Here is a 19,043-nt window from a genome sequence, read left to right as displayed (position 1 = left end):
CAGCCATTCGACCCATCGTCTCCATACTGGCTCTCTGCAGGAGCACCTGGGCTCATTCCACCATCTTAACTTTCCCCATAGGCCTGTAATAGAGACTTTTTCCCCAGGGTGGAAGTGTCAATTACAAGGGGGCACAGGTTCAAAGTGAGATGGGGAAAGTTTAAGGGAGATGTGCGAGGACATTTTTCACGCAGAGAGTGGTGGGTGCCTGGAACGCGCTGCCGGAGGAGGTGGTGGAAGCAGGCACATTGGCAACATTTAAGAGGCATCTGGATGGGTACATGAATAGGGAGGAAATTGAGGGATACGGACTGAGTAAGGGCAGAAGGTTTATTTTTAGTTAGAGCATCATGATCAGCACAGCTTGGAGGGCCGAAGGGCCTGTTCCTGTGCTGTACTTTTCTTTGATCTTCTTTGTAATGTTTTAGATGTTTCCGCAATTCCCATTTGAAAGCTGTGAGTGACTCTTCTCTCACCGTAGTCTCTCAGTCCGTGCGTTCCAGACCCGAAAAACACGCTGCACGAAAATACTTTTCCTCAAGTCGCTTCTGGATCTTTTGCTAATCAAATTCACAGAATCACGGAATCCTACAGTGCAGAAGAGGCCCTTCGGCCCATCGAGTCTGCACCGACGCATGAATGGCCCTGACCTGCCCACCTAATCCCACTTGGCCCATAGCCTTGAATGTTATGAAGTGCCAAGTGGTCACCTGGGTACTTTTTAAAGGATGTGAGGCATCGCGCCTCTACCACCCTCCCAGGCAGCGCATTCCAGACCCTCACCACCCTCTGAGTAAAAAAAGGTTTTCCTCAAATCCCCCCCCTAAACCTCCCATCCCTCAATTTTACCCTGTGTCTCCTCATAACTGACCCTTCGACGAAGGGGAACAGCTGCTCCCTGTCCAAGCCCCTCATAATCTTGAACACCTCAATCAGGTCGCCCCTCAGTCTTCTCTGCTCCAGAGGAAACAACCCAAGCCTATCCAACCTCTCTCTTTATAACTTGAATGTTCCATTCCATTTCATGTGCTATGATTCACCATACTCCCACAATGGGTACAGTTTCTCCCTATCTCACTCCATCCGGACCTCCTTGTGATTTTGAACTGTGTCAATTTTTCTCTCAACCTTGCCTGCTGATTGGATGAGGTGAAGGTCATTGGGATAGACACAAGCCTGTGGGGCTGAGTGGTCTGCTTCAAGAAATGAATTCCAGATGATTTAGCTGGGCGCCTGACGACAGTCTGATTCCTGCCATTGTGGGCCTGTATGCTCCTTAACAGCTCTTGCTGATCAGATTGCTATCCTTCTGGGGCGAGCTGCCAACATTTACCCACTCTCCTTTTTCCTGAACCTGGCCAGAAAGCACAAGATCGGCTGGAACTTCCAACACATGATGATGATTGCAGGTACGGAGCCACGGGTAGGCTGGACTGGGTAAGGACACCCAGATATTAATCAGAATAGCATTTCGGTAACCGATTTGAATTCTCATTGCTCCACTATTGGGATTTGAACTGGTGTCTTAAGAACATAAGGACTAGGAGCGGGAGTAGGTCATCTGGCCCCTTGAGCCTGCTCCCCCATTCAATAAGATCATGGCTGATCTTTTCGTGGACTCAGCTCCACTTACCCGCCCGCTCACCATTCTGAGCTTGAGCTAGGTCTATGGATTACTGGTCCAGTAATGTTAGCCACCATGCCACATAGAATCGGAGAATCCCCACAGTGCAGAAGGAGACCATTCGGCCTATCGAGTCTGCACCAATCACAATCCCATCCAGGCCCTATCCCCGTAACTCCATTCATTTACCCTAGCTAGTCCCCCGAAGGGGCAATTTAGCATAGCCAATTCACCTAACCCGCACATCTTTGGACTGTGGGAGGAAACCCACGCAGGCATGGGGAGAACATGCAGACTCTGCACAGTCAGTGACCCAAGCCGGGAATCAAACCTGGGTCCCTGGCGCTGTGAGGCAGCAGTGCTAACCACTGCGCCACCTGTGCTGCCCCGTATGGTCAACTCTCTGGAGTGGGACTTGAACACACGACCCCTGGGACTCAAGGGGACAGGATATTACCCACTGAGCCACAGCCGGACAAGGGGGCAGTTCCTCTCTGCTCACCGACGTTAAGGATGAACCTGACCGCGACTCGCTCTCCGAGTGTTGGATACCTCGATGTGTGACCCTTGTTCTTCCCGCAGGTTTGAGAGGAGCCATGGCCTTTGCTCTTGCCATCCGGGACACCGCCACCTACGCCCGGCAAATGATGTTCACCACCACCCTGCTCATTGTCTTCTTCACCGTCTGGGTCTTCGGGGGAGGCACTACGCCGACGTTGTCATGGTTACGGATCAGGTCAGCACCTAACTCCATTCTGAATGGCTGCCGTGGGTCGGTTTTTTTGTCAAAAAAGACGTTTTTCTTTGATTTTTAAAAATTTTGTCACAAGAACAGTTCATTTAACCAGGAGGTCGCTCTGCTGGATCTGTCACTGCACTGAAGTGGTTTGCTGTTCAGATTCTCCTCTAAGTGAAGAAGAGGAGAATCCCCATAGTGCAGAAGGTGGCCAGTCGGCCCATCCAGTCTGCACTGACTCTCCGAAAGAGCTCCTTACCCCAGGCCCTCCCCTCCACCCAATCCCACATCTTTACCTTGCTAATCCAGCTAACCTACACATCTTTGGACGTTAAGGGGCAATTTAGAAATGGCCAATCCGCCCAACCTGCACATCTTTGTACTGTGGGAGGAAACCCGAGCACCAGAAGGGCTGCATGGTGGCACAGTGGTTAGCACTGATGCCTCTCAGCGCCAGGGACCAGGGTTCGATTCCTGGCTTGGGTCACTGTCTGTGTGGAGTTTGCACATTCTTCCCGTGTCTGCATGGGCTTCCACCGGGTGCTCAGGTTTCCTCTCACAGTCCAAAAGACTGTGCTGATTAGGTGCATTGGCCATGCCAAATTCTCCCTCCGTGTCCCCGAACAGGTGCTGGAGTGTGGGGATTTTCACAGTAACTTCACAGTAGTGTTAATGTAAGCCTACTTGCGAGGTTACAAATGTAAACCCACGCAGACAAGGGGAGACCATACAAACTCCACACAGACGACCACCCAAGGCTGGAATCAAACCCAAGTCCCTAGCGATGTGAGGCAGCAGTGCTAACCACTGTGCCACCATTCCACTGCATCCCACGAGTGTCTTGCTAAGACTCGGGAACTTTGAATCTTAAAGCCCAGAAATGAGTAGTTTGACTCAATGTACCAGTTCTCTGGGAGAGTTGTCCAACTAGCTCCATTCCCCTGCCCTTCTTTCCGCAGCGGTCCAATTCCATTTTGAAAGTGACCATTGAACCTGCATCCAGCGCGTTCCCGATCATAGAATCATAGAATCCTACAATGCAGAAGGCCATTTGGCCCATCGAGTCTGCACCGACCACAATCCCACCCAGGCCCTATCCCCATAACCCTATGCATTTACCCTAGCTAGTCCTCCGACTCCGAGGGTCAATTTAGCATGGCCAATCAACCTAACCTGCACATCTTTTGGAGCATGGGCGGAAAGCGGAGCACCCGGAGGAAACCTACACTGACACGGGGAGAACGTGCAGACTCCACACACTGACCTAAGCCCAGGTCCCTGGCGCTGTGAGGCAGCAGTGCTAACCGCTGTACCACCGAGCCACCCCATGACATGTGCAGCGTTTTCTTTATGTATATATATTTTTTAAAAAAGCTTGTCTCGTGGTAATGGTAAGTGCCAAATATTTTTGCAACGGTGGCTTTAATAGCTATGATGTGGAGATGCTGGCGTTGGACTTGGGTAAACACAGTAAGAAGTTTAACAACACCAGGTTAAAGTCCAACAGGTTTATTTGGTAGCAAAAGCCACACAAGCTTTCGGAGCCTTAAGCTCCTTCTTCAGGTGAGTGGTAATTGAAGCTTGCCTGGTCTTCCACAGCTTGCCTGGACTTGCAGAGTCTCACTGGCTGTCCTGTTTGGAGACAATACATATCTCTTTAACCTGTACTAATGCTCTCTCCACTCACATTGTCTGTACCTTTAAGACTTGATTAGCTGTAAGTATTCGCATTCCAACCATTATCCTGTAAATTGAGTTTGTGTCTTTACATGCCCTGTTTGTGAACAGAATTCCCACTCACCTGAAGAAGGAGCTTAAGGCTCCAAAAGCTTGTGTGGCTTTTGCTACCAAATAAACCTGTTGGACTTTAACCTGGTGTTGTTAAACTCCTTACTGTGCTTTAATAGCTCACAGAGAAATCTTTGGGTGCAGTTTCTTGACTGAACAGCAGATGGTGCTAAGAGCTAAGATGACCATGTCTAGTCGGGCTGTTATATTTCAGTGAGGATTTAAAATCCCCCCCCTGCCAAGCTGCCTGGCCACTTTTGACTTGTTTATGTTTTAGGAATCGTTGCGGGGGGGACGGGAAGTTCCTGTTTTTTACAGGATGCAGATGACAAACGAAACTTTCGCTCAGCTCTTGATCCCAGCCTGGATACAAGCGGCAATTTTTTACATTGTCCTTTTTTTGTGTGTTGGACGCCCTTCAGAAATGTTTTGGTAAACTGGTTTATTGAAATGTAACAAAAACAGAGGCAGAAGCTGCTGCTGCTGGAAATCGGAAACAACAACAGGACATGCTGGAAAAGCTCAGTGCCGACCACTGTGCTGCCCTTCACTTCCGATAATAGACCCTCTGCCACCAAACTACACCCAATTCTGCTGTCTCCTAACCGCTATACTTCCCACTTGTATCCTTATAACTCCACTTCTTTTCCCGGCATTTGCCTTCTCAGCAAGAGGGAGTTTGGTAACTGAGCCTTGAGTAAAGAAGTAAAACTGGGTTAGTTTTTTGCTTTACGGTTGGCATATTCTTTTTGCAACATGTGTCCACTGGGTGTAACTTTACCCCGAAGGCCAAGAATATGAGAATGGATCGTCTGCGGAATGGAAATATTTCATCGTCGTCATTCCACTGCTGAAGCCGGGATTAACAACCCGTTTTCTGTTGTGAAAGCTTTTCGAGGTGATTCCGCAAACGATCCATTTACTGAATTTGCCCCGTTTGTATCTAGGGGCTGTTTCCACAATAACAATTTCCAGCCATATAGCGCCTTCAGCATCCACAGACACTTGACAGGAAGGTCCATGTGATTTATAAGGACAGTTAATCAATATGCTTGGTTTTCAGTACTGCCTTAGAGGAGGAGAGAGGGGGGGCAGAGGAGTGCGAGGGGAGAGAGAGAGGGAGGGTGGGGCGAGGGGCGGAGAAAGGAGGGGAGGGAGGGTGGGGCGAGGGGCGGAGAAAGGAGGGGAGAGAGGGAGGGAGGGTGGGGCGAGGGGCGGAGAAAGGAGGGGAGGGAGGGAGAGAGAGAGAGAGAGAGCACGCAAGGCGGAGGGAGAGAGAGAGAGAGAAGGGGCGAGGCTGGAGGAAGAGAGAGAGGGAGAGTCCAAAGATGTGAGGGTTAGGTTGATTGGCCATGCTAAAAATTGTCCCTTAGAACATAGAACATAGAAAGCCACAGCACAAACAGGCCCTTCGGCCCACAAGTTGCGCTGATCATATCCCTACCTCTAGGCCTATCTATAGCCCTCAATCCCATTAAATCCCATGTACTCATCCAGAAGTCTCTTAAAAGACCCCAACGAGTTTGCCTCCACCACCACCGACGTCAGCCGATTCCACTCACCCACCACCCTCTGAGTGAAAAACTTACCCCTGACATCTCCTCTGTACCTACCCCCCAGCACCTTAAACCTGTGTCCTCTCGTAGCAACCATTTCAGCCCTTGGAAATAGCCTCTGAGAGTCTACCCTATCCAGACCTCTCAACATCTTGTAAACCTCTATCAGGTCACCTCTCATCCTTCGTCTCTCCAGGGAGAAGAGACCAAGCTCCCTCAACCTATCCTCATAAGGCATGCCCCCCAATCCAGGCAACATCCTTGTAAATCTCCTCCTGAGATGCGTAGATTAGAGGGACTAGTGGGTAAAATATGTAGGGATATGGGGGTAGGGCCTGGGTGGGATTGTGGTCGGTGCAGACTCGATGGGCCAAATGGCCTCTTTCTGCACTGTAGGGATTCTGTGATGATGAGAGAGGGCGAGGCGGAGGGGAGAGAGAGGGTGGGTCGAGGGGGCAAAGGGTGGGGCAGGGGGGAGAGGGAGAGAGAGCGCAAGAGGCAGAGGGGAGAGATGGAGCGCGATAGGCGGGGATTGGGGAAAGAGAGGCACAGAGTTTTATGGCAGTAGTTCTGGAGTTTAGGCCCTTGGCAGCTGAAGGCGTGGAAGCGGTTGTGTCGGATTTGTTTAGCTTTAGTGGGTTTGCAAGGCAGTCGTCCCTGAAGACAACATACGGGATACTTGCCTTTATTAGCTGCAGTGTAGAGTATAAGAGCAGGGAGGTTATGATGGAGCCCTGTATAAAACTGTGTGCAGTTTGGATCACCACACTAAAGGAAGGATTTTAAGTTTTATTTATTAGTGTCACAAGTAGGCTCACATTAACGCTCCAATGAAGTTACTGTGAAAATCCCCTAGTTGCCACACTCCGGCGCTTGTTCGGGTACACCGAGGGAGAATTCAGCACAGCCAATACACCTAACCAGCACGTCCATTGGAGTGTGGGAGGAAACCGGAGCACCCGGAGGAAACCCACTTGATTGCATGAGGGAGGGTGCAGAGGAGATTCTGCCTGGGATGGTGAATTTCGGCTATGAAGAGAGGCTGGTTTGACTGGGGCTGTTTTCCTTAGAGCAGAGAAGGCTGGGGGGGAGAGAGGGAGGGGGAGAGAGAGAGCACGAGGCAGAGGGGGGAGAGAGCGAGAGGCGGAAGGGAGGGAGTTGGGGAGAGAGAGAGAGCGTGCTCAAAATTATGAGGGACATGGATACGGTAGATAGGAAGAAACATTTTCCCTTAGTAAAAAGTTAATAACCAAGGGGCAAGGGGCAGGAGATTTAGAGGGGATTTGAACAAAGAACAATACAGCACAGGAACAGGCCCTTCGGCCCTCCAAGCCCGCGCCGCTCATGTGCCCAACTAGACCATTCTTTTGTATCCCTCTATTCCCAGTCTGTTCATGTGGCTATCTAGATAAGTCTTAAACGATCCCAGCGTGTCCGCCTCAATCACCTTGCTTGACAGTGCATTCCAGGCCCCCACCACCCTCTGTGTAAAATACGTCCCCCTGACATCTGTGTTGAACCTTGCCCCCCTCACCTTGAACCCTTGACCTCTTGGGAAAAAGCTTCCCACTGTTCACCCTATCTATGCCCTTCATAATTTTATACACCTGAAGAAAAACATTGAGGGGAATCTGGAACTCACTGCCTGAAAGAACCCTCAAGACATTTAAGAAGCACTTGAAATGCCATAGCATACAAGGCTACGGACCAAGTGCTGGAAAATGGGTTTAGAATAGATAAGTGCTCGATGGCCGGCACAGACGCGATGGGCCGAACGGCCTCTTTCTGTGCTGTCATATGACTCTGATTATGACGGGGAGAAACCCAGATGTGCTGAGGCCTGTAGTGCTGGGACTGCACAAAACCCGACATGGGAGCAGCGATTGCCATGAAGGAGTTAGTCCCCCCCCAGGTGGGATGTGTGAGTGAAAAGCGACTGACCCATTACTTGTGCTTAAAGACAGCGGGTCCGTTACCTGTTGCCATTTTTGTGCCTCATCATCATTCTTACTGCTCTCAACAGACCAGCATTCTGGCCACAGGCCAGTGTTAGTTTGGCCGTTGAGCCAGTCCAGCCGGTCACATGACACTCTTGTCCCTGTGCTAGGGAGTGGCTGGACCCTCGGGTTCGCACTCCACCTCGGAGCCGGCCCAGGGTGACTGCTGAACTTTTCCCCCCATTCCGTAGGTAGTTTTCAAGCCTCCCTTTTTGAAAAGGGGATTTCCCAATCTCAATCCAGGTCCCAGGTGGCATGGGCCCACAGCACAAAAACCAGCCCTCTAACTTCCTACAGATTCGCAGGTTCGGGGCAATGACTGTGTTATACCTGGCCCCTGGGGAAAGGAGGGGAGGGGAGGGGGCGGTGATGATGGTGCTGGATACCCCAGAACGTTCTATTCTTCACAGCACGAACTGTTGAAGGGTGGCCCGGTGGTTAGCACTGCTGCCTCGCAGCGCCAGGCACCCGGGTTCGATTCCCAGCTTGGGTCACTGTCTGTGTGGAGTTTGCACATTCTCCTCATGTCTGCGTGGGTTTCCTCCGGGCGCTCCGCTTTCTTCCCACAGTCCAAAGATGTGCGGGTTAGGTGGATTGGCCATGCTAAATTGCCCCTTTAGTGACAGGGAGACTGGCTAGGGTAAATGCACGGGGGTTACGGGGATAGGGCCTGGGCAACTTGAACAATGGGGGAAAAAAAATCATCTTTGTATTTCTTGCCGTTTAAATACTGAGGAAAATTCCGCAAGTGGATAAAGCGGAGAAATGAGATGAAATGGTAGCTCGTTCTGGAAGCTAGCATGGACACAATGGCCCGAATGGCCTCCCGCCCTACTCTGATTCAATGATGATATAATGTGTCTTCTCCTGCGCTTCCTGGAGACCGTCCTTAACGAGGTGTTGGCAGGTGCATGGGTAGGGGGGTGTTCGGGGTGGGGGGAGTGAGTGAGGTGAGGAAATAAAACATTTTTAAAATGGAGGACAAAGGGAAAGCAGAAACAGACAAAAAAAAACTCTATAAATGGTTACAGCCTCTTATCCGTTTTCCTTTTCATTATACGGATTTCGGTTTTATTCTTTCCTGGGATACAAAGGCACAAAGAACAGTACGGCACAGGAACAGGCCTTTCGGCCCACCAAGCCTGCACCAATCACGTTGTCTTATCTAGACCAACCGCCTCTATTCCGTTCATGTGTCTATCCAGCTAGGTCTTAAATGTCGCCAACGTATCTGCCTCAACCACCTCACTTGGCAGTGCATTCCAGGCCCCCACCACCCTCTGTGTAAAAAAAAAACTCTCCCCGCACATCTCCACTGAACCTTTCCCTCCTTATCTTGAACTTGTGCCCCCTTGTGATTGTCATTTCTGCCCTTGAGAAAAGCTTCCAACTGTTCACCCTATCCATACCCCTCACGATTTTATAAACTTCTATCAGGTCGCCCCTCAGCCTCCGTCTTTCCAGGGAGAACAATCCCAGTTTATTCAATCTCTCCTCGTAGCTAATACCCTCCATGCCAGGCAAACATCCTGGTAAACCTTTTCTCTACTCCCTCCAGCTCCTTCTGGTAGTGTGGGCGTCGCTTGCCGTACGGCCAGATGAGGAGGGTCGAGAGTTTTCCCCCCCTTTGGGAGTTTGTTCATTTTTAAGCGGGCTTGCGGCTGCTGTAGGCCGGTTGCTAGGGGCTGCAAGGTAGGTGTTTACGGAGTTGTGCCGAGGTAATTCTGACATTCCGCTCTTGTGCCATACCGCCCTCAGAGTTGGTGACCAGGTTCCGTCGGCAGAGGATCTGGCCGTTGATCGCTGGAGCTACTTCAGGTGACACACATAGCTGGCCTCAGTGTGCCTGTTGAACTAACACCGCACCCCTGCCCCGCCTCTAGTGCCGGCTAATCCTCGAATGTCCTCTAATCCAGATTTGGGCTTCTTCTTGCACTTCTGGCTTCTCCCCGAATGTCTATTTTTCTTCTTTCCTAAAAAAAAGACATCAAATATAGTCGGATTTCTGTACTTTTCCAGGCCTGTGTGGGAGCAGGTCCCTTGCCATTCTCTTTGTGGCTCGTGCAAGAATTTCTCACAGCTGCCTCTCCGCCTTTGTCCTGTGTGTCAACATGCTGTGCCGACTTGCTCTTTGTCTCCGCTTTTCTTGCGACTGGCTTTGATTTCCAAATGGTGAGGTCGACTAGTTGGCGTATTGGTTTGTTTCTTCCCAAAAGAGAGAGGGACAAGGAGCCTATCGGGGGCGCGAATCCTCATCACAGACCAAGTCAGTTCTCTTTATGGTATTTTACGGCCGACGTTTTCCTCAACCATCACCATACCTCTCGTCAACTCCCTCGCCAGTGTCCATTTCCATGGCAACATCTACACAAACAGGAAAAAGTGCAGGAGGCAAAACGAAACTTGCAGAGCGACTGACGTCGATCTGGATTTCCCCCGGGGGCTCCGGTTTCCTCCCACACTCAAAGATGTGCTGACTAGGTGCATTGGCCCTGCTGAATTCTCCCTCAGTGTCCCCGAACAGGGGGGATTTTCACAGTAACTTCATTGCCCCTTTAGTGTCAGGGGGGCTAGCTAGGATAAATGCATGGGGTTATGGGGATGGGGCCTGGGTGGGATTGTGGACGGTGCAGATTCGATGGGCCGAATGGCCTCTTTCTGCTCTGTAGGGATTCTATGAACATTTCTCAACTTGAGCAATAAAAATAAAATCATCCTAGCAGTTTGAGCCTAACTGTGACGCTAATAAATAAATAAGTTGAATAATTTGGGCCTCAGTTTAAGAGTGAGAGCTGGGGTTTTGCTTGGAACTAAGCCACAAGGGCAGAAACGCCGTCACACTGGCGTTGTTCCAGTAGCTTGTTCCCAGCTCATTTTAGCAGTTGGAAAGCTTGACCTAGAAGGGAAGCTAATGTTACCCATCACCAGTTTGCATGAGGCAGCTTGTAACACCGTACCTGTATCTGGGTGAAACCAAGCGTCTCTTGACTGGTTAACCTTCCACACAGCTCATGGAACAAGGTAACGGTGATCCCCGCTGCACGGTGTTCTAGCTTCTCAAATTATTCCAATCTGAATCAATCCCCTGAATTATTGACACAATCGACACTTGTTTTTATTTTATTTTTTTAGTTGCATTTTGCGTCAGTGGAAAAACGAATTCATATCCTGCAGTTTGTATAAAGTCCTTTGGGACTGGGGTGCAGGCATGGGAAATTCGGTGGCTGTTGAAGTGAAAAGCATTGTGTAAAGAATGCACTGAAAGCTCCCGATGCTGGAATCGGGAAAGGATACTAGATGTTGACAATATTAAAAATAATTCTATCAGCCCTCGATGCTGCATGCTCTAAAGTGACGAAGGCAATACCGTGCGCCGTGGAGCATTGTGCTTTCAATTCTGATTTAACACAGTGTTTCCTTGTTATATTAATCAAAATTTCATGAGGGCATCAACAAATGCACAGAGCCCTGAGCTGGGAGGTTGTTAACAGTGAGGGTTCATTGTCCTCGGTCTTTCTACTCTGAGACCTGCAGCGTCAAAAACCCACATTTTCTTCCTCCGCACATTCCCACGCGCTGCCACTATTTCCCAAGTAAGAAGTCTCTCAACACCAGGTTAAAGTGCAGCAGGTTTATTTGGAATCACGAGCTTTCGGAGCGCTGCTCCTTCATCACTCACCGAAGGAGCAGTGCTCCGAGAGCTCGTGATTCCAAATAAACCTGTTGGACTTTAACCTGGTGTTGTGAGACTTCTTACTGTGTTTACCCCAGTCCAACGCCACCTCATGACTATTTCCCAAAGTGCAACATTCGACAGAGCCAACCCTGTTTAAAATCCTTGCCATCTTCGCGCCCAAGGACCACAAACACAAGAAGGGCACTAACAAATGCACTTGGTAAAAGCCTATTTACCGAGAAGGTGGTCAAAATGTGGGACTCTCTGCCGCATGGAGTAGCCACAGATCTATTTAAATGGAAAGTTAGATAAACAGTTTAAAGTTTATTTATTAGTCACAAGTAGGCTTACATTAACACTGCAATGAAGTTACTGTGAAAATCCCCTAGTCGCCACATTCCTGCACCTGTTCGGGTACACTGAGGGAGAATTTAGCACGGCCAATTAACCTAACCCGCACGTCTTTGGACGTTGAGAGGAAACCGGAGCACCCGGAGGAAGCCCACGCAAACATGGGGAAAATGTGCAAACTCCACACAGACAGTAACCCAAGGCGGGAATCGAACCCGAGTCCCCGGCGCTGTGAGACAGCAATGCTAACCACTGTGCCACCCACACAGGGTAGGGGGGCAGTGGGGTAGTGGTATTGTCACTGAACTAGTAATCCAGAGATCCAGCGCAAACCTGAGTTCAAATCCCAACAGGGCAGAGAAAAGTTAAACTATTGTTGTAAAAACTAATGTCCTTTCGGGAAGGAAGTCTCCAGGTCCGGCCTACAGGTGACTCCAGATGCACAGCAATGTGGTTGAATCCTGAATGCCATGCAGCCTAACAGGCCACTCGGGGAACATAAAAATTTGGGGAGGCAAGGTGGCACAACGGTTAGCACTGCTGCCTCACAGCGCCAGGGATCCGGGTTCGATTCCCGGCTTGGGTCACTGTCTGTGTGGAGTCTGTACATTCTCCCTGTGTCTATGTGGGTTTCCTCCGGGTGCTCCGGTTTCCTCCCACAGTCCAAAGATGTGCAGGTTAGGTTGGTTGGCCATGCTAAATTGATCAGGTGGTTAGTAGGGTAAATAAGTAGGGTTATGGGGATTGTGGTCATTGCAGACTCGATGGGCCGAATGGTCTCCTTCTGCACTGTAGGGATTCTATGAAAACATAAAAATTTAAGAGCTGGAAATATTGATTTTGATGGAGAAAGGCATGAACGTAGGCAAGAACCTCTTGAACCAACTGACCTGTTTCTGTAAGTAAAATGAGTGGGCTGCTGAGAGGAAAGATGTGGTGCCTTTGACAAGTACTTCCTGAAGTTTGTCACTATTGTAATGCAGGAAGTCCAATTTGCATGCAAGCTCCCACAAATATCAATATGGTAATGGCCAAAGGACCCAGTCTCAGCTGAGGGATGAATGTTGGCCAGGACACGGAGAATTTTCCAGCTCTTCTATGAAATAATGCATCTTTTCCACTGGCCTGAGAGTGTACACGGATCCTTGGTTTAAGCATCTTGGCAATAGAGGGTGAACAAAGGCCTAACAAGAGTGAGGAATTTTAAGTAATTAATATGAGCAGAGAAAATGTATTGGAGCAACGCAAGGGTCTAAGAGCCAACAAATCCCCAGGACCTGATGGTCTCCATCCAAGGATTCTAAAGGAGATGGCTGCAGAGATAGTGGATACGCTGGGCTAGGATTTTCCAAAATTCCCGAGATTTGGGAATGGTCCCAGCAGTTTGAAACAAGTGTAATCCTGCTCTTCAAGAAAGGCGGGACAGAGAAATGGGAAATTACAGGCTGGTTAGCCTGACATCAGTCATCGGGGAAAAGCTGCAATCTGCGAGAGTAAGGTTAAAGTTTGTTTATTTAGTGTCACAAATAGGCTTGCATTAACACTGCAATGAAGTTACTGTGAAGATCCCCTAGTCACCACACTCCGGCGCCTGTTCGGAGAATTTAGCATGGCCAATGCACCTAACCAGCATGTCTTTCAGACTGTGGGAGGAAACCCACGCAGACAACTTGCAGACTCCACACAGACAGTGACCCAAACCAGGAATTGAACCTGGCTCCCTGGCGCTGCGAGGCAGCAGTGCTAACCACTGTGCCACTTCACTGCCTATTATCTTTCTGAACTTTAATCAGGGTGATAATGCTTCACTGTTGTTCGAGGGACCACAAGAGACTGGAGGGGCTGCCTAATTTCAGACAGCAGGGAATGGGGCGCAGTTAGGAAGGGAGTTGCATGTGCTTCTGTTGCTAAAATTCACGTGTGCGTTGCTTTATATGTCTGAGCCTGATTTAAAGGACCCACCTCGCCACTGGCCCCACCTGGTTGGGGTTGAACTTGTGCTTTGACAGTGAACTTGCAGTCTGACCTCAGACTGACCCAGAGTGTGATAGCCATACAGACGCTAAATGGTCTGAGGGGCATTCAGAAGAGAGGTCCCAGCCATGACTCGCTGCCTTTGGCCCATTCAGAGAGGTTAAATTAACATCTCCGTCACCCAAATTGAGTAATGTCTGGAACGGTGTCAGCAAGTAGAAACGTAGAAAACCTACAGTGCAGAAGGAGGCCATTCGGCCCATCGAGTCTGCACCGACCACAATCCCACCCAGGCCCTACCCCCACATATTTTACCCGCTAATCCCTCTAACTATGCATCTCAGGGACAATTTTTAACCTGGCCAATCAACCTAACCCGCACATCTTTGGACTGTGGGAGGAAACCGGAGCACCCGGAGGAAACCCACGCAGACACGAGGAGAATGTGCAAACTCCACACAGACAGTGACCCGAGCCGGGAATCGAACCCAGGACCCTGGAGCTGTGAAGCAGCAGTGCTAACCACTGTGCTACCGTGCCGCCCAAAGTGTGTTCAAAATTGGGAAAGGTTTGCTTCAAAGCGCCCGCTGTTTACTGCGAGCTGTAGCAACCCGCCCTGCAGCATTGCACTGAATCACCTCCAGCGCAACATCATTCCCAAATGATTTTGCATCCCGAATATTTATTGAAAATTGGGTGTTCAAATTCCAGGCGTGACTCCGGGTGTGATTGGTGATATAGTTAGTCTCCTTCACACTTTACCCCAGTCGAACTGTCTCATCTTCCACCAGAGACATTTTTTGGCTGGTTTCTTAGAGTTGCTGCAGTGCAGAAGAAGCCATTCGGCCCATCTAGTCTGTACTGACTCTCTGACCCAGTCCCGCCCAGGCCTTCTCACCCACCCCATTCCTGTAATCCATAAATTTCCGATGGCTAATCCCATTTGGCCTACACCTCTTGGGTCACTAGGGGGCAATTTTTAGCATGGCCAATCCACTTAACCCAACGTACCTTTGGACTGTGGGAGGAAACCCATGCAGACACGGGGAGAACATGCAAACTCCGCACAGACAGTCACCTGAGGCTGGAATTGAACCCAGGTCCCTGGTGCTGTGAAGCAGCAGTGCTAACCACTGTGCCACCGTGCCGTTAATACCTGTAGCCGCAGCCCTTCCTTAAAAACTTTTCAAAAGTGGAGACTGGCGCCGGAATTCTACCGCCCGCCCGCAGGGATTTGGAGCGGGTGAGGGATGGACAACGGAAATGTCCGTTGACCTCGGGTGGGAATTTCCTCGAGCGAGACTGTAAAATCCCGCCCTGGATCTTTCCGTTCTTGTACAGTGATCAGAGAGATGGAGATTTTGCAAACCAGCCTTTTAATTCAACGTACTATTTGTCTCATGACTTATTTTACACCTCCCACCCCCCACCCCATCTCCCTCTTTCTCTTTACAGAGTCGGCGTTGATCCAGACCAGGATCCAGCTCCCAACACTGACACTTTCCAAGTGATGCAAGGCGTAAGTAATCCAGGAGTGATAATCATATCTTCCTATGAGCTTACTACTTTAAGAGTCGCTAAGTCTTGTCTCATTTCACCTAAGAATAGATGTTTAGGGAAGTCATGTTGAAGTTGTATAGAACTTTGGTGAGGCCACAACTAGAGTACTGTGTGCAGTTCTGGTCGCCACGTTATAGGAAGGATGTGATTGCGCTGGAGGGGGTGCAGAGGAGATTCACCAGGATGCTGCCTGGGATGGAACATTTAAATTATGAAGAGAGGTTGGGCAGGCTTGAGTTTTTGTTGGAGCTGAGGGGACTGAGGCGTGACTGATTGAGGTGTACAAGATTATGAGGACAGTAAGAAGTCTCACAGCACCAGGTTAAAGTCCAACAGGTTTATTTGGTAGCACGAGCTTTCAGAGTGCTGCTCCTTCATCAGCAGTGCTCCATGTCCACATTCTGTCGTGATTCTGTTGTGACAATAAATTAAATCAAATTAATGATGTCCACATTCTGTCTACCCCCAACAACCTTTGACTCTCTTGTTAGTCACGGATATTAACTTTCTTTCAATTCTCGCCAATTCACAGATTTGTTACTGGGTAGATGAAGACCATTCAGCCCATCACGCCTGCACTGGCTCTCGGAATGAGAAATTCATCTAGTGTCACTCCGCTACCTTCTCCCCGTAACCCAGCACATTCTTCCTTTTCAGATAACAGTCTAAATCCCTTTCGATTTAGTATAACCTCCTTGCTCTTGTACTCTATGCCCCTATTAATAAGCCCAGAATACAATCTGCTTTATTACCTGCTCTCTCCACCTGTCCTGCCAACTTCAATGATCTATGCACATATATACCCAGGTCCCTCTGTTCCTGCACCCCTTCAGAATTTGACCCTTTATTTTATATTGTCTCTCCATGTTCTTCCTACCAAAATGCAACACCTCTCACTTCTCTGCTTTGAACTTCATCTGCCACCTCTCTGCCCACTTCACCAACTTTTCCATATCCTTTTGCAATACTTCCAAGTTTTGTATCATTCACAAACTTTGAAATTGTCCCCTGCACCCCAAGATCTAGATCGTTAATATATATCAGGAAACATACAGGTCCCAATACTGACCCCTTGGGAAAGCCACTGCAAACCTTCCTCTAGCCCAAAGACCATTACTCCCTGCTTCCTATTATTCAACCAATTTTGTCTCCACGTTGTTACTGTTCTGTTTACTCTAAAATTCTTCTCTCAAGTCTTTTGTGTGGCACTGTATCAAATGCCGTTATGAAAGTACATGCACATCACATTAACAGTGTTACCATCGTAAACGCTCTCCGTTACCACCTCAAAGAAACTCGAGCAAGTTAAATGAAGTTTCCCCTTTAGAAATCAACCCACATTTTTCCAAGTGACTACTAATTCTATCCCTTGCCCGCCACTGATGTTAAACTGACTGGCCTGTAATTACAGGGTCTATCCTTACAACCTTTTTTGAACGGAGGTGTAACGTTTACCATTCTCCAGTCCCCTGGCACATTCAATTTGATTTATTATTGTCACATGTATTGGAATAGAGTGAAAAGTATTGTTTCTTGTGCCACACAGACAATAAGAAGTCTCACAACACCAGGTTAAAGTCCAACAGGTTTATTTGGTAGCAAAAGCCACTAGCTCTCGGAGCGCTGCCCCTTCGTCAGGTAAGTGGGAGTTCTGTTCATAAACAGGGCATATAAAGACACAAACTCAATTTACAAAATAATGGTTGGAATGCAAATCTTTACAGGTAATCAAGTCTTAAAGGTACAGACAATGTGAATGGAGAGAGTGTTAAGCACAGGTTAAAGAGATGTTAACAAGAGATTATAAACAAGACCTCTTCACCGCACAGGACCTTCAACCGATGCTATACACTAGATACATCGATGACATTTTCTTCCTTTGGACTCATGTTGAACAATCACTGAAACAACTATATGATGACATCAACAAGTTCCATCCCACCATCAGACTCACCATGGGCTACTCTCCAGAATCGGTTGCATTCTTGGACACGCATCTCCATTAAGGACGGTCACCTCAGCACTTCACTGTACCGCAAGCCCACGGATAACCTCACGATGCTCCACTTCTCCAGCTTCCACCCTAAGCACGTTAAAGAAGCCATCCCCTACAAACGAGCCCTCCGTATACACAGGATCTGCTCAGATGAGGAGGATCACAACAGACACCTCCAGACGCTGAAAGATGCCCTCATAAGAACAGGATATGGCGCTCGACTCATCGATTGACAGTTCCGACGCGCCACAGCGAAAAACCGCACCGACCTCCTCAGAAGAAAAACATGGGACACGGCGGACAGAGTACCCTTCGTCGTCCAGTACTTCCCCAGAGCGGAGAAGCTACGACATCTTCTCCGGAGCCTTCAACATGTCATTGATGAAGACGAACATCTCGCCAAGGCCATCCCCACACCCCCACTTCTTGCCTTCAAACAACCGCACAACCTCAAACAGACCATTGTCCGCAGCAAACTACCCAGCCGTCAGGAGAACAGTGACCAAGACACCACACAACCCCGCCACAGCAACCTCTGCAAGACGTGCCGGATCATTGACACGGATGCCATCATCTCACGTGAGAACACCATCCACCAGGTACACGGTACATACTCTTGCAACTTGGCCAACGTTGTCTACCTGATACGCTGCAGGAAAGGATGTCCTGAGGCATGGTACATTGGGGAGACCATGCAGACGCTACGACAACGGATGAATGAACACCGCTCAACAATCACCAGGCAAGAGTGCTCTCTTCCTGTTGGGGAACACTTCAGCGGTCACGGGTATTTGGCCTCCGATCTTCAGGTAAGCGTTCTCCAAGGCGGCCTTCACGACAACAGAGTCGCTGAGCAGAGACTGATAGCCAAGTTCCGCACACATGAGGACGGCCACAACCGGGATCTTGGGTTCATGTCACACTATCTGTAACCCCCACGACTTACCTGGGCTTGCAAAATCTCATTAACTGTCCCGTCTGGAGACAATACACACCTCTTTAACCTGTGCTTAATGCTCTCTCCACTCACATTGTCTGTACCTTTAAGACTTGATTACCTGTAAAGACTCGCATTCCAACCATTATTTTGTAAATTGAGTTTGTGTCTTTATATGCCCTGTTTATGAACAGAACTCCCACTTACCTGACGAAGGAGCAACGTTCCGAAAGCTAGTGGATTTTGCTACCAAATAAACCTGTTGGACTCTAACCTGGTGTTGTGAGACTTCTTACTGTGTTTACCCCAGTCCAACGCCGGCATCTCCACACGGGCGGCACGGTAGCACAGTGGTTAGCACTGCTGCTTCACAGCTCCAGGGTCCCGGGTTCGATTCCCGGCTCGGGTCACTGTCTGTGTGGAGTTTGCACATTCTCCTCGTGTCTGCGTGGGTTTCCTCCGGGTGCTCCAGTTTCCTCCCACAGTCCAAAGATGTGCGGGTTAGGTTGATTGGCCAGGTTAAAAAAAAATTGCCCCTTAGTGTCCTGGGATGTGTAGGTTAGAGGGATTAGCGGGTAAATATGTGGGGGTAGGGCCTGGGTGGGATTGTGGTCGGTGCAGACTCGATGGGCCGAATGGCCTCCTTCTGCACTGTAGGGTTTCTATGATTTCTATGATCTATACAGACAAAGCATGCTATTCATGGAGAAGGCACGAGAGAGTGCAGAATGTAGTGTTACAGTCATAGCTAGGGTGTAGAGAAATCATACAAGCCCTACAGTGCAGAAGGAGGCCATTCAGCCCATCGAGTCTGCACTGACAACAATCCTACCCAGGCCCTATTCCCA

The 19,043-nt window shown here is 49.2% G+C and overlaps 1 protein-coding gene across 3 annotated transcripts in view; it reads left to right on the top strand.

The window, feature by feature from the left end:
- slc9a7 (solute carrier family 9 member 7) overlaps positions 1–19,043 on the top strand; it is a 164,352-nt gene that overhangs the window by 120,320 nt on the left and 24,989 nt on the right. For 2 of the 3 annotated variants that reach the window (XM_078222426.1, XM_078222427.1), the window contains exons 11-14: positions 1,298–1,409; positions 2,207–2,360; positions 9,460–9,519; positions 15,158–15,221. In XM_078222426.1, the coding sequence (XP_078078552.1) occupies positions 1,298–1,409; positions 2,207–2,360; positions 9,460–9,519; positions 15,158–15,221 (390 nt within the window). The remainder of the gene's footprint in view (positions 1–1,297; positions 1,410–2,206; positions 2,361–9,459; positions 9,520–15,157; positions 15,222–19,043) is intronic. The other variant, XM_078222428.1, reaches the window with a different exon arrangement.

This window comes from Mustelus asterias, chromosome 10 (genome assembly GCF_964213995.1).
Source record: "Mustelus asterias chromosome 10, sMusAst1.hap1.1, whole genome shotgun sequence".
NCBI lineage: Eukaryota > Metazoa > Chordata > Chondrichthyes > Carcharhiniformes > Triakidae > Mustelus > Mustelus asterias.
This window is presented reverse-complemented; position numbering and strand designations above follow the sequence as displayed.